This window comes from Hemitrygon akajei, chromosome 5 (genome assembly GCF_048418815.1).
Source record: "Hemitrygon akajei chromosome 5, sHemAka1.3, whole genome shotgun sequence".
NCBI lineage: Eukaryota > Metazoa > Chordata > Chondrichthyes > Myliobatiformes > Dasyatidae > Hemitrygon > Hemitrygon akajei.
The window spans coordinates 180,893,092-180,906,673 of NC_133128.1; the positions used below are offsets into that span (position 1 = coordinate 180,893,092).

The 13,582-nt window shown below is 35.9% G+C and overlaps 1 protein-coding gene across 7 annotated transcripts in view; it reads left to right on the forward strand.

Annotated features, from left to right (window-relative positions):
* pkp4 (plakophilin 4) overlaps positions 1-13,582 on the forward strand; it is a 191,019-nt gene that overhangs the window by 118,335 nt on the left and 59,102 nt on the right. For all 7 annotated transcript variants that reach the window (XM_073047360.1, XM_073047363.1, XM_073047364.1 and 4 more), the window contains 2 exons: positions 1,196-1,324; positions 4,754-4,967. In XM_073047360.1, coding sequence (XP_072903461.1) covers positions 1,196-1,324; positions 4,754-4,967 — 343 coding nt within the window. The remainder of the gene's footprint in view (positions 1-1,195; positions 1,325-4,753; positions 4,968-13,582) is intronic.

The following is a 13,582-nucleotide window of genomic DNA, read 5'->3' on the forward strand; positions in this document are numbered from 1 at the left end:
CAGAATTCTGGTAACTGCAGCTGTCCTTGCATTCCCCTGAACCTAATACAAACTTGAGTCATTGCACATATCACAGGATAATTAGAAATGAGAAAACCACTTAGGTGTATCAATCTAATCAGAGCAAGAAACAGCTCTAAAATTTTCCATTATAATGGAAAAGGGTGTAAATGATGGACTCACATAGATGCAGTGCTTTGCAGGCGTCTCCAGAGTAACCTGTAGAATTTATTAAACTGATAAGAGAAAGGTATCTACAAACAATGCTTATTATTTTAAAAAATATTAAGGCAAATGTAAAGAAGAAGAAAAAAAGCCTATTAAATTTTTGAACTTAGAATACCAAGAATTTTTATACATGAACTAAAATATACGAATCAAAGTTGAAGAGATAAGCTTCAATGTCCATAAACGTAATTTGTGCATGTAAGCACTATTTGCCTTGAAGAACAAGGTTGTTATTTAAAAATTGCAGATTCGGGTATCCTCTAATCAAAAACAAAATGTCATTTTTGGAAAAAGATTGTAATAGGTTGCTGACATTGGAGAGGGTCAAAAGGAGGTTCACAAATGTGATTCCAGGTTTGAAAGGCATATCAAATGAGGAGCGTTTGATGGCTCTTGGCCTGTACTCTCTGGATTCAGAAGAATGATGGAGTATTTTATTGAAACCTATCGAATGTTGAAAGGCCTCAGTATACTGAGTGGATGTGGGAAGGATATTTTTTATGGTGAGGGACCAGAGAACACAGCCTCAGAATAGAAGGATGTTCATTTAGAACGGAGATGAGGAAGAATTTCTCCAGTCAGATGGTGGTGAATCTGTGGAATTCGTTGCCATAGGCAGCTATGGAGGCCAAGTCTTCGGGTATATTTAAGGCAGAGATAAAAAAATTCTTGATTAGTCATGGCATAAAGGAATACAGGGAGAAGGCAGGAGATCGGGGTTGAGAAGGAAATAGATCAGCCATGATGAAATGTTGGGGTAGACTCGATGGGCTAAATGGCCTAATTCTGCTCCTGTGTCTTATGCTCTTGAGCACTGAGTATGGAAAGGCTGGGAAGAACTTTGTAGAACAAAGTGTTTAGAGTTAAATTTATGTGTTCTAAATTAATTTGTCAAACTTGTAGAGAAAGATGCTTATGGAAGAAACTCACTCGTGTTTATGACTTCATTTCTTTTTAAATCAGGGAGTTTGCTTGGCGTGACCCAGAGTTGCCAGAAGTGATTCATATGCTCCAACACCAGTTTCCTTCAGTTCAAGCTAATGCAGCAGCTTATTTACAGCACCTTTGTTTTGGAGATAACAAAGTGAAAACAGAGGTATGATTCAAATATAAAGAACTTTTGTTTTCTTTCTCAGGAGAGGTATAAAATAACATAGTACAAAAACAAAATAAGTTTTAGGACATTACATGATTTCTGATGCTCAGGCGATGAAGACTAGTCACCTGCAGATGTTTATTTATGTTTTTAAGTCTAGAACTTCCTGATTAATGATAGTTCCTAAATTTAATTAAGAGGAATTCTATAATATGTGCCTTTCTCTCTTGGCTTCTCTTCACAGTGCTGATTTTCTCAGTCTGAAAACTACTGTAATTGATAAAATAATCGTAGCTAATTCCTCTTGTTAATCTACTGTATGTCCATTTAGGTAGGCTTTTACCATCATTATTGCAAGGAGACAAATGGAAAAAGGATGCAGGGACAAGGAAAATAAAATCAGGACATGCCCTCTTCTCTGTACAGAACTCTTTCTGCTTCATTCATTTCCTTCATTACCAAGCATTACTTGATCAGTTGCACCATCGGTTCCGCTCTCATCAGAGCACTATTGTTCCTTGATTCTCCCAATAATCTATTCTTGGCCACCTCATCTGAAGACAAAGCACCAAGTTCTCCCTAAACTTGGATGGCACGCAGATCTGTCTCTTTTCTACTCTCTCTACAACCTGTGTGTGGTTAGATTGTTTGTTGGTCATACAAATCTGAAATTGGTTTCCTGGACTGGTTGCATCATGGCCTGGAATGGAAACACTAGTGCCCAAAAACAGAAAAGCTTACAAAATGTGGTAGATACAGCTCAGTCCATCACAGGAAAAACCCTTCTGCCATTGAGCACATTTACAAGAAGCACTGCCACAAGAAAGTAGCATCCATTATCGAGGACCCCCACCATCAGGAAGGAGGTACAGGCACCTCAAGACTCACACCACCAGGTTCAGGAATAGTTATTACTCCTCTACCATCATGCTCCTGAACAAGCACTTCACTCACTTCAACACTGAACACTTTCAAGGACCCTGCAAATCATGTTCTCAGTATTGTTGATTATTTATTTATTTGTTTGTTATTATATTTGCCCAGTTTGTCTTTTTTTGCACATTGGTTACTTGTCAGTTTGTATGTAGTTTTTCATTGATTTCTATTGTATTTATTTGTTCTACGGTAAATTTGCAAGAAAATAAATCTCAGGGTAGTATATAGTGACATATGTACTTTAATAATAAATTTACTTTGAACTTTGGAAATGGCTGGATTGCTGAGCTTTGATCTGTCATGTGGGATTGCTTATGCCTGTGCTTTTTCAGCATGCCTTTGATTCATCAGTTGACAGCATTTGAGATGCATGCATTTGCTCTTGACAAGTTCTTTAATACTCTTTGCAAAAATTTGTCATGTGACTGGTGTGTTTTAAATGATATCTCAGGTATGTAAAATGGTGGAATGAAGCTCTGCATGGCTTTGACATGCTATATGTATTATTAGTCTATCCCTCCTAGGATAGTGGCAGCCCTCATTAACTTTGGTCTGTGTTTGAAGATAATTTTAACAAGGAGCATAGCAGGTACAAAGTTTGTAACCAGTGCCAAAGACTGCAGCTTTATTCTTTTTGAAGTTGATATCCCTGATTATAAAACTTCAGGGCCCATCATAATTTGTTGTCATGCTGTCCATCTGATAAAGTGTACCTAGCACAATGACAGGAATTCACTAGCATCCTGTCTGGAGAAAGACCCAAATCCATCTTGGTAATAAAGTGCTGATGTTTGTTTTCCATTCTCTTTCCAATGAAGGAGTTTGAAATTTGGGGTGATGTAAAAGATTTCTGAACGAAGTTGCACAATTGTGTTAGTTGTATCATAATTAATTTTAATTGGAGAGGACTGCACATGCATGTTAAGTCATGGATTTTTGGAGTATGCATGCAATGTCATTGATGGGAAATTAAAAATTGCATGAAACAATGTTTTGGCACTTGGATGACAGTATTATTTTGAAGATCTGTTACTGCATGATGTCCTGGAAGATACAGGAAAGGAACATAAATTAATCTGATTTATTTTGTGTTGGCAGGAAATAGCTCTTTGTTTCAAATTATTATAAACATGCTGGAAGCGAAAACATAGGATTGAGTGAGCTTTGTGTGTGAGATAGCCAAAACTGGCTTCAAAACAAGCTAAAAATTAATTTCACCCTTTACAAGTTAAAGTCATGTTTATATTATGCAGGGACAAGACCAGCTGCAAATTAAAGCATGAAGTCAAACATTAAAAATGATTATGTAACTTCAATATAATTACAAAACCAGATTTTGTTTTTGCCTCAATTTACTTGGCAGATAATTTTTTCTTTATCACACACCTTTTAAAGTGTGAAATGGTTGATTTTTGTACTGAAAAGATTTACATGCCAGCAGCAATTACAAATTTAGTTGGAATGACTATTTCTCATATCTTGAAATGAATGTCATAAAGAATATCTACTTGAATACTTTATTATGCAGAAGTAGAGAAGGATACAGATTCTCAGTGATCCTTTTCCATGTATTGTCCCCCAAGGCATATGGATAAACTGAGTACCATTTAATAGACTATTTAATGAAAGGGATTGCAGCTTTGAACTTTAAGTATTTAATTAATGGTGGTAAAATTACTATTTTCACAATATTACATTATTTGAAACCTTAAAATTGGCATATATTTTAAATATACTAATTGAAACTGCTTAATTGGAACATCTCTGCAAAATAATTGTTTATCAAACAGCCTCCTATTCCTGCTTAAAGGATAAGTACCCTTAATTTAATTTCCAAAGATCTCATAATCAAGAATATTTAATCGGTTTTGAAGAAAGGTGTAGATTTCTGACATTGTTCATAGTATTAACGCATGGAAAAACTTAAATAGCAGCAATTGTGTCTAGCAAGGCATGACGAGATTTTTTAAAAATGGAATGGTTCTTTCAGCTGCTCTTTAATGGTCCCTGGTAGCCACTTACAAAGTTGCATTAGAAAGAAAATAAATCCCCAACTGGAATAACTTGGCCAAAGTTAATGAGGAATTTGACTTTTCTAGAGTCAGATAAATTTGAATGTTAAATGCTAGATGTTTTTGCACCTTCCTCATTGATCTAAACAACCAGGGATATATTTGACAGCATTCAGTGTAGATTTGAACAGGAGTTCCCAAACCCGGGGTCCACAGACCCCTTAGCTAATGGTAGGGGTCCTTGGCATAAAAAAGTTGGGAATCCCTGATCGGAAAGACATTAATGGTTTGTCGATTTATAAGGTGCCTTGATATGATGAGGGTTAAATTCAAATGTATAAGGTCTTGAATTCAAGAGATTTGTACCCTGTAGTTTTTGTGAGATTACTAATGAATTATTTTACTTTGGAAATTTCAGCAGAATATCAAAAGATGTACAGAATAATAAAGATGAGTTATATATCTTGCTTATTTGCTCAAGGTGTGCTTATTAGGTGGAATTAAATACTTAGTTGATCTTCTGGATCATAAAGTTCTTGAAGTACAAAAGAATGCATGTGGTGCCCTTCGCAATCTGGTTTATGGAAGAACAACTGATGACAATAAAGTAGCTGTGAAAAATGCTGGTGGAATCCCAGCTTTATTGCGCTTGTTACGAAAAACTGTCGATGCTGAAATGAGGGAGCTTATTACTGGTAAGTGTTGGCTTCTTTGACTACTTTAATAAAATAAAACGTTGGAACTGATTCGTTTTATACTTATCGAGTTTTGCCTCATCGTGGATTCTAAATCCTTGTCTTGAGGGTCTCAACCTTGGGGCAAATTTTACTTTATGTGGCTCAGTACCAAGACGTGTTCACCAAGCCGTCTAAAGGTGATTGCAAATCAATATTCTTTATAATTTTTAAAAGGCAATTTGTGTGGTTTCAATTCATGGTGGCAGTAATTTAACTTTAATTATATTTGTGAAGTTCTGTTATTGATTGCTGTGAAGAATGCCATTGCTTGGAATCTAAAACAAAGGCCTGATTGCATCATTATGTACTGCATCATAATAATACTGTTCAATTCATGTAATTTACTGACCTCCTTCCTTCTCTGCAATATGGTTGTGTCTTGAATGGTTCATTTCAATCAGCTATAATTTGGCAGAGTGTCACTTATTGGTAATGACATGATAGTCCAAACTACTGCCGCTTGTAGTTGATGTTCCATAATTCGACAGTAAGCATAATCAAATAAAATGTAGGGAATAAATAGAAAACAAAATAATTTCAAGTTATTTATAATGCTACTTTACAGATCTAGATTTCACAATGAAAGACCATCTGGTCCAATTTCTAAGATTCATTTTGGGTTTTTTTCTTTCATTGAAAATCGTTAATTCTTCAAATTTTAAGTAATTTTGGATATTCTTCCTCTAATATTGACACCCTGTCGGGAGGTTGACACACAGGAGGCTTGAGTTTTTCTTCTTATTTTCTGTTTTTAATGCCAGTTGTGGGATTTTTGGAATGTGGTGGATGGCATTCTGGAATAGAGATAGTCATAAACTTCAGAGGGTACATTTGGTTTAAAATTAGACTTTATGCTGAATAGTGTGACTGAAGAACTGCTTCCTCACTCAGTATGCATTTTGCTCAGATAAAACACATTTGAGGTGTATGTTACCTGCTTTATTATGTTAAAGCCTTTATTTTTAAAACAAAAGCATTTTCTATTTGTAAGTTAAACATCTTCCATAATTTTATTTTGAGCAATAAATTTTGGCTATGGTTGAAGTTTTCACCTTGGCATGATTAACATTTTCTCGGTATCCTTGTCAATTACATTGCACTGATAACAGTCGCCAACAAAGTTGGGAGAATAGGAGCCTCTTTCAGTGTACAGATTATGCCACAATAGTAAGACTAATTTAAAATCGTACAGATGTTTCAAGTGGGTATTTGCTACCCTTATCAACCAGTGTTCACAAACCATACTGCTGCTGCTTCCGGGATTTGCTGCAACCACTTTTGTTTCAACTCCCTCTGCACCTATAGCTGAACACTCTTCTTGATGTCACACATCCTGTGTAATGATTTTGTCATAACTTGCTATAATTGCTAATATCTAATATAACACCTGCTGACATTACTATTAATGAGTAATGCTATAACACCTGCTTGCATTACTGTTATACTTACCTTTCATTGCCTTTCAGTTCTCCCATATAGGCAGCATTAGCCCATCTGACATTTTCTTTTTCAACCTTTTTAACTGGTAAGTTTTGTTTTTAATTTTTATCTCTCTTTTTAACATTATATTTTATGTATGCTCACTGCTCTATTGCTTGGCCAGTATAACCTTTGGCACACTGCTTGTTGCTTGTGACCTCTAGCTGCTTTTTATTATCGTCCTCAGCTCAGCATTATTTCTGTCCAGCTCTCTACTCACCTCAAAAGCCCAAGCAGCCATTTTTTGAACACTTAGACCACAGCTGTTGGCTCTGCTCTTCTGGGAAAAGTAACAACTCTGACAAGAAATACTGCACAGTGAGAACCACTGAGGGAAAAATTATCAGGAAATGTGGAGAGCAACTAACAAGGGGGATGATTGCTGACTTAGCATGACAATCACATAAAATTTGCTAGCAACATTTCTAACTGAATTCCAGTACAACATGTAGCCTTCATAAATTGACTACCATAAAATAGCCGGATCATTTATTTGAAAACCAAGTATTTTTTCTGACGTTGTTATATACAAGGCTGTCAAGAGTGAAAGAATTGGGATGCTTTTTCTCATTTGAGATATTTGGAACTGCAGTGATTTAAGTGGAACCTGTCATGAAAACAATTCATCTGTAAAATGAAGTTCTAAATGAACCACCAGTATAATAGTTCCAAAAAACACCAGAAGACAATAGCATTTTTATTAATTTTAGGTAATTCCTAAAATATGTGAATTATTAAAGTGCCTATGTACTTTTAAACACAACTTAAAAGAAACTCCATTATAAAAAGAAAAAAATCACAGCACTTTGATTTAACGCTCTGAAAAGTGTTTCAAACCTGTATAATTTTTGAAAATATTCATTAAATATCAGAGAATATTACAATATCTCCTAAATGTCTGGTTTTCTTAAATGAAGCAATTTTTTTCTAGTAGCAGTATTTTTCAAAATACAGTTGATGAAGAGGTAAGAGGAGATATTAAGACGAAGAATAGGTAATGAAGGAAGTTAAGAAATTAACCTTAAATATTTTGCAGTAATAAAAGTGCTATTAGGAGGGAATTGATTGAAACATTGCAAAATATCCTGCATTTTAAAAAACATTTTTGCAGAAATCAAAAAAGATGAACGTAAAAAGATAAAAAGAAACAAAAAGAGATGAACATGCAAAGATGAATAAGGGGATTATTATAATAATTCTATCGGAAGATTTATGTGGTAGTTTGCAAATAGTAACCAATGGGTACTAGCAACTTCAAAAGGTAAAAACTACTTTGTCCAAGGAAGAATTGCAGGAAAATTGTCTATTGAATGGATTTTACAAGAGCAATAAGAAATGTTCGGTAATCCCTGGCCAATGAATAGAATTCATTTTTTACCGACCCATAAGATTTTATTCATAAGTTAGAAAAAGAATACAAAGATCACTCACTATGGTAACTGTTGCTCCACAGTATTATAATGAATAACATCAAAAACACATATGACTAATAAGAAAGGACAATTACTGAGAGTGGAGAGAGAGAGGAAACTAGTTCTGCTGTTAATGTCACTTTTAATGATATTATGGGAATATGTTGGTAGATATAGGTGTCCATAAATTGAGCATTTGTAATCTGAAGATGACCTGTGATATGAAAATAATTCAAAAGATTAAAGGATATATAAGAAGGATATGAAGGGAGAAAAGTGCAGTGTATACCGTCAGTGTGATTTGGAAAAATCACAGGGCAATGATGTTGTGCAATGGTTACAGATTTTGCCTTCAGTGAGTACAATAAGTTAATCTGTCCAGAATTTTTGATTGAATGAGCCAAAAAAGGCTATACATTTTAGAAAGTTGTGTTGCACTTCTAACAGTTAAGCTTGTTATTCTGAAATTAAGTGATCTGTTCTTCTCCTGTATTGGCAACAGGGATTGAACATAGGGCTCGATCTTCCTGAACCCTGCCTGCCAGAGTCCATACCTCTTTGACCCCACCTATCTGCAGTCAACTGCTGCTGATGCAAGGGCCTTTCACTGGAGTCAGTTAGCAAAGTCTCAATAGCAGGCATGCCTCAGGCAATGCAGTGGTGAAGATCCTCATAGTAAAGATCTGACAGGCCTTTACAGAAGACAAAAATTAGTGAAAGAACTTGGCTTCTTGATTTAAACAATTGAAATGTTGCTAACATTTAAAATAATAAAATTAATCTTATTTCTAAGACTTACTTACAAATATAAAATGTATTAAAAGAAGTGAAGAGTAAACAATTAGTAATAAAAATGATATAATAATTAAACATATTTTATCTTGGGTCTGGCATTACATAGGATTGAAGTGTGAGTTTTAGTGACATTTCCAACCTGCGAAATCTTGAATTTGACATTTGATCTGTAAGCAATGGTCAGCAAAGTGCAGAATATTCTGTTACCTATTGTCTTCTGGACAGGAATTGCAGCCTCCATGAGGCTTTGCCTGGCACCACTGCCTCTGTCCTCCCACCCCATCATGTCTCAGTACTGACAAGTCTAGGCACCCTTGGTCTGCTGGTATACCAGATGTGATCCTCAGAACATCTTATCCCTTTTCTGTTTAAACGTCTTGGGCCCTTGGCTATATATTTCTATGCTTCATCCTTCTGGAAATTCTTTCTTATATCTTGTTCATTCTGCATAGCCCAGGGAGGAATGATTATAAGCTTAAATAAAATTTCAATTGATCTTAAAATAATGCCAAGTATGGCTATTTGTGACCCTTTCATCATTTGTTAGCTTATCCAGCAATTTAGTAGTATTTCAAACCATGTATTGATGGATCTCTTATTGGAAATGCATTGTTTGTGGTCTTCAATTCCACAAAGAGTGATATATTCTCTGAAGTTCCAAGTCATTTCAGCCTTGGATACCACACAAAAAAAATCTCCAACTGGTAGAAGGCAGATGGTGTTTATTTTTTTAATGGGGGGAGGTTCTTTTGCTTTTGAATCTCACTTCCCAAGCATTCCTATCTTGATAATTTTACAAAAAGGTTAGATACACTGTCACGTTTCAAAATGCATTCGGAAGTTAAAAGGTAATTTTCTAACAAAATAAAAGGTAATACTTCTCATTTGTACTTATTGTGGAGAAGATAGAAGCTAAGAAATTTAGTGAGGAAAATTGAGACAACCTGAAACATAACCACATAACAGATGAGGAGGTGCTGGAGGCCTTAAAACACAGGAGGTGGATAAACCCTCAAAGTCTGACCAGCTGTACCTCAGAACATTGTGTGAAGCCAAGGAAGAAGTTGCTGATGTTTATACTTGATTCATTGTTAGCAATGGGTGGGGTACTGAAAGACTAGAAGATAGTTAATGTTGTGCTTTTATTTAAGAAGGGCTGCAGGGACAAGCCAGGGAACTACGTCAGTGATGGGGAGGGGATTCTGAATTTGGAATGGTAATACTGTGTGGGAAATTGTGTCTACAATTTTAGAAAAGTCATAGAAAGGTTTAGCACAGAAACTGGCCCTTTGGCCCATCTAGTCTATGCCAAACCATTTACACTACCTACTCCCATTAGCCTGTACCGGGACCATAGCTCTACCAAATTTCTCTCAAACATTGAAATTGAGCTTGCATGCACCATGTGCTGGCAGCTCATTGCACACTCTCACGACCCTCTGAGTGAAGACGTGTCCCCTCACGTTCCCCTTAAACTTTTCACCTTTCACCCTTAACCTATGACCTCTTGTTGTAGTCCCATCCAACCTCAGTGGAAAAAGCCTGCTTGCATTTACCCTGTCTATACCCCTCATAACAATTGTATATCTCCATCAAATCTCCTCTCAATCTTCTACGTTCCAAGGAATAAAATCCTAACCTATTCAATCTTTCAGGTCTTCCATACCCGGCAAGATTCTTGTAAATTTTCTCTGTACTCTTCCAACCTTATTTACAACTTTCCTGTAGGTAGGTGACTAAAACTGCACATAGTACTCTAAATTAGCCCTCATCAATGTCTTTTACAACTTCAACATAACATCCCATCTGCTGTACTCAATACGTTGATTTATGTAGACAAATATGCCAAAAACTTTCTCTATGACCATATCTACCTGTGATGTTATTGTCAAGAAATTCTGGACCTGTATTCCCAGATCACTTTGATCTACCACACTACACAGTGCCCTGCCATTCACTTGTGTAAGACCTACCCTGGTTGGTCCTACTGAAATGCAACACTTCGCACTTGTCGGCATTAAATTCCATCTGTCATTTTTCCAGCTGGTCCAGATCCCACTGCAAGCCTTGATAGCCTTCTTCACTGTCCACTACACCCCCAATCTTGGTGTCTTCCGCAAAATAGCTGATCCAAATTTTTTGATTGAATTATTTGAAAAGATTACGAAAGCAGGGTGGTAGACGTTGCCCAAGTATACTTCAGTCAGTTCTCATATGTAGGCTAGTCTGGAAGGTTAGATCACATGGGCTCCAAGGCAAACCAATCATTTGAATACAAAATTGTCTTGATGGTAGGAGTGAGAGGGTAGTGATGGAGATTTGTTTTACAGCTGAGAAGCCTGTGGTTCATGGTGTGTGCAGCTAGAATGCTGTTGAATCCCCTGTTGTTTATCACCTATATTAATGTCTGGATGAGAATGTTGGTGGGATAGTTAGTCATTTTGCAGATGACATCAAAAACTGGGGGTGTAGTGGACAGGGAAGAAAGTTATTAAGATCTAGATCATCTGGGAAAGTTTGACAAGGAATGACATGTGGAGTTTATTATGGACCAGTATGAACTGTTGCATTGTAGGATGTTAAAACCGTGCAGGATTTGCACAGTGAATGACAGGACCCTGGAGAATGTTGTAGGGGTACAAGTACATAGTTCCCTGAAAGTGATGACATGGGTAGACGGAGTGGTGAAGTGGCATTCGCCAAGGCATGAGTACAAGAGCTGGAACATCATTTAAGCTGTATAAGACATTGGTGAGACTGCGCTTCTAGTTGCCGAGCAAGAGGAAGGATGTCATTAAGAGTAGGGTAGTGTAAAACCAGAGAGCACTGGCTTACACTGAGAGAGGAAAATCAAAAGGGAACCTGAGTGGCAAGTTCTTAACACAAAAGGTGGTGGGTATATGAAATGAGCTGCCAGAGGAAGTGGTAGAGGCAGGTACAATTACAATATTTAAAAGACATTTGGACAGCTATGTAGATAGGAAAGGTTGTGACGCGATCTGGCTAAATGTAGGCAAATAGGATTAGCTCATGGAAGCATGAACAAGTTGGGACGAAGGACCTGTTTCCTGTATTCTGATTCTATTATAATTCAAATGTAAAAGTTAATAGCTAAATAATGAAGAACTTAATGTGGAGACTTCCAGGATCCACTTAGTTCGTACATGTACTGTATAGCCACACACAAAGGCTCAAAGAATCAGTAATAATGAAACAAATAAAACATGCCTAGTTATTATTAATGACTCCAGTCTTCATCTACAAATCACAAAGTTGCAAAACGTTAATCACTATTGTTCAGAGCACAGAAAATGCCTTTTATAATTTTATATTGTCATTTGGTTTATTGAGTGTAAGTTGATCTGTATTACGTCATTGGGCTAAGAAATAACACGTATCTTAATGCATTGCAGAAGTAGAAATGTGTGTATTGGAATGTGAATGTATTTATCAGTGAATTTTCTTTAGCAAAGCTAATAATAATAATATAGTCATAATCTTAAGTAAAACTACCCAATTAGTGTGAAATAATTAAGTAGGCTAAACATTTGAAATATTAAATAAAGTATAAGATTGCTGTATTACAGAGAGAGTTACTAGTGTGCAGGTAATCTGGAGATGAGATCATATTAAGCTAATTGGGTCCCCAAACATTTACTTTATTTAGATAGCGGACCATCAATGCATTTGCTATTATGTTAAATACCAGTTTCTTTATATAACTTGTAAGCCAACCACTAAAGTCTCATGTTTTATCAGTCTTCCATGTCACAATATCTTCATGTGCATTGCCAACCCTGACATAGGTGGAGCGCCTACTGTTCAAACTGCCTCCTGGAAATGGTGCTTCCTTTATCACACCAAGTACTTTTTTCTTTTCTACCTCTCAACTCTTTATAACCCAACTCTTTGCATTATTTAAATACATGCCAAATGAGATCCTTGTGGTACCGCTTTCTGATTCCTCGACAAAATACAAGAAACATTTTGCCACACAGTATGATCCTTCTCTTGCTTAAATTCCCAGCTTTTTTTTTTCTTTTTTTCCCTATTTCTTGGTCTTACATTAGCTATTATTCCCAGTACTATGAACTTCCATATTATTCTTATTCTAGAACAGGGGTTCTTAACCTTTTTTATGCCATGGATCCTTTTGCCAGTCCAGTGAAGCCTATGGACACTTCCTCAGAATCATGTATTTAAATGTATAAAATTAAATATGTAGGATTATGAAAGAAAACAATTGTATTGAAATACTTTTAAAAACAAGTAATTGAAGGAAACACTAAATTTCAGTAAGTAGTTAGTGAAAATAAAGATGTAATTTTTTTCCCCATCCAAGTTCACAGATCCCCTGGAATCTTATCCACAGACCCCAGGTTTGGAACCCCTTTTCTAGAAGTACATCATCATTTATTAATTTTCTGCACACGAATCCCATTGAAATCAAGATTCATTGCTTCCCACAAAGGCAACAAGTTAAATGTCTTCCTTCTGTGATTCAAGTCTTTGTGATCTTATGTAATGTTCTGAGAAACATTTCTAAAGAGTGCAGGGGTAAAGAAAAAGACCAATGTAATTCAAGAACTTTAGGACCAAAATATTTCCAGTTTAAACATCAGTCTATGTTTTACTAAAAAAAATTCTGCTAGGATTTTACCTCAAACAATGGAACACTATATCAGTCACAGCTTCCACTCTTTTCTAAAATAGAGTAAAGTCTACATTCACAAGTTGAAGGCAATTAATTCACAATGGTCTTTAAGTAAAGAAATACTTATAAAAATAACATATAATGCTGAAATTACTTTACAGAAAGGTCATCAATTTAAAAGGTAGACCTTGTATCTCTCTTCATAGATGTTGCTTGATGTGCTAAGTATATCC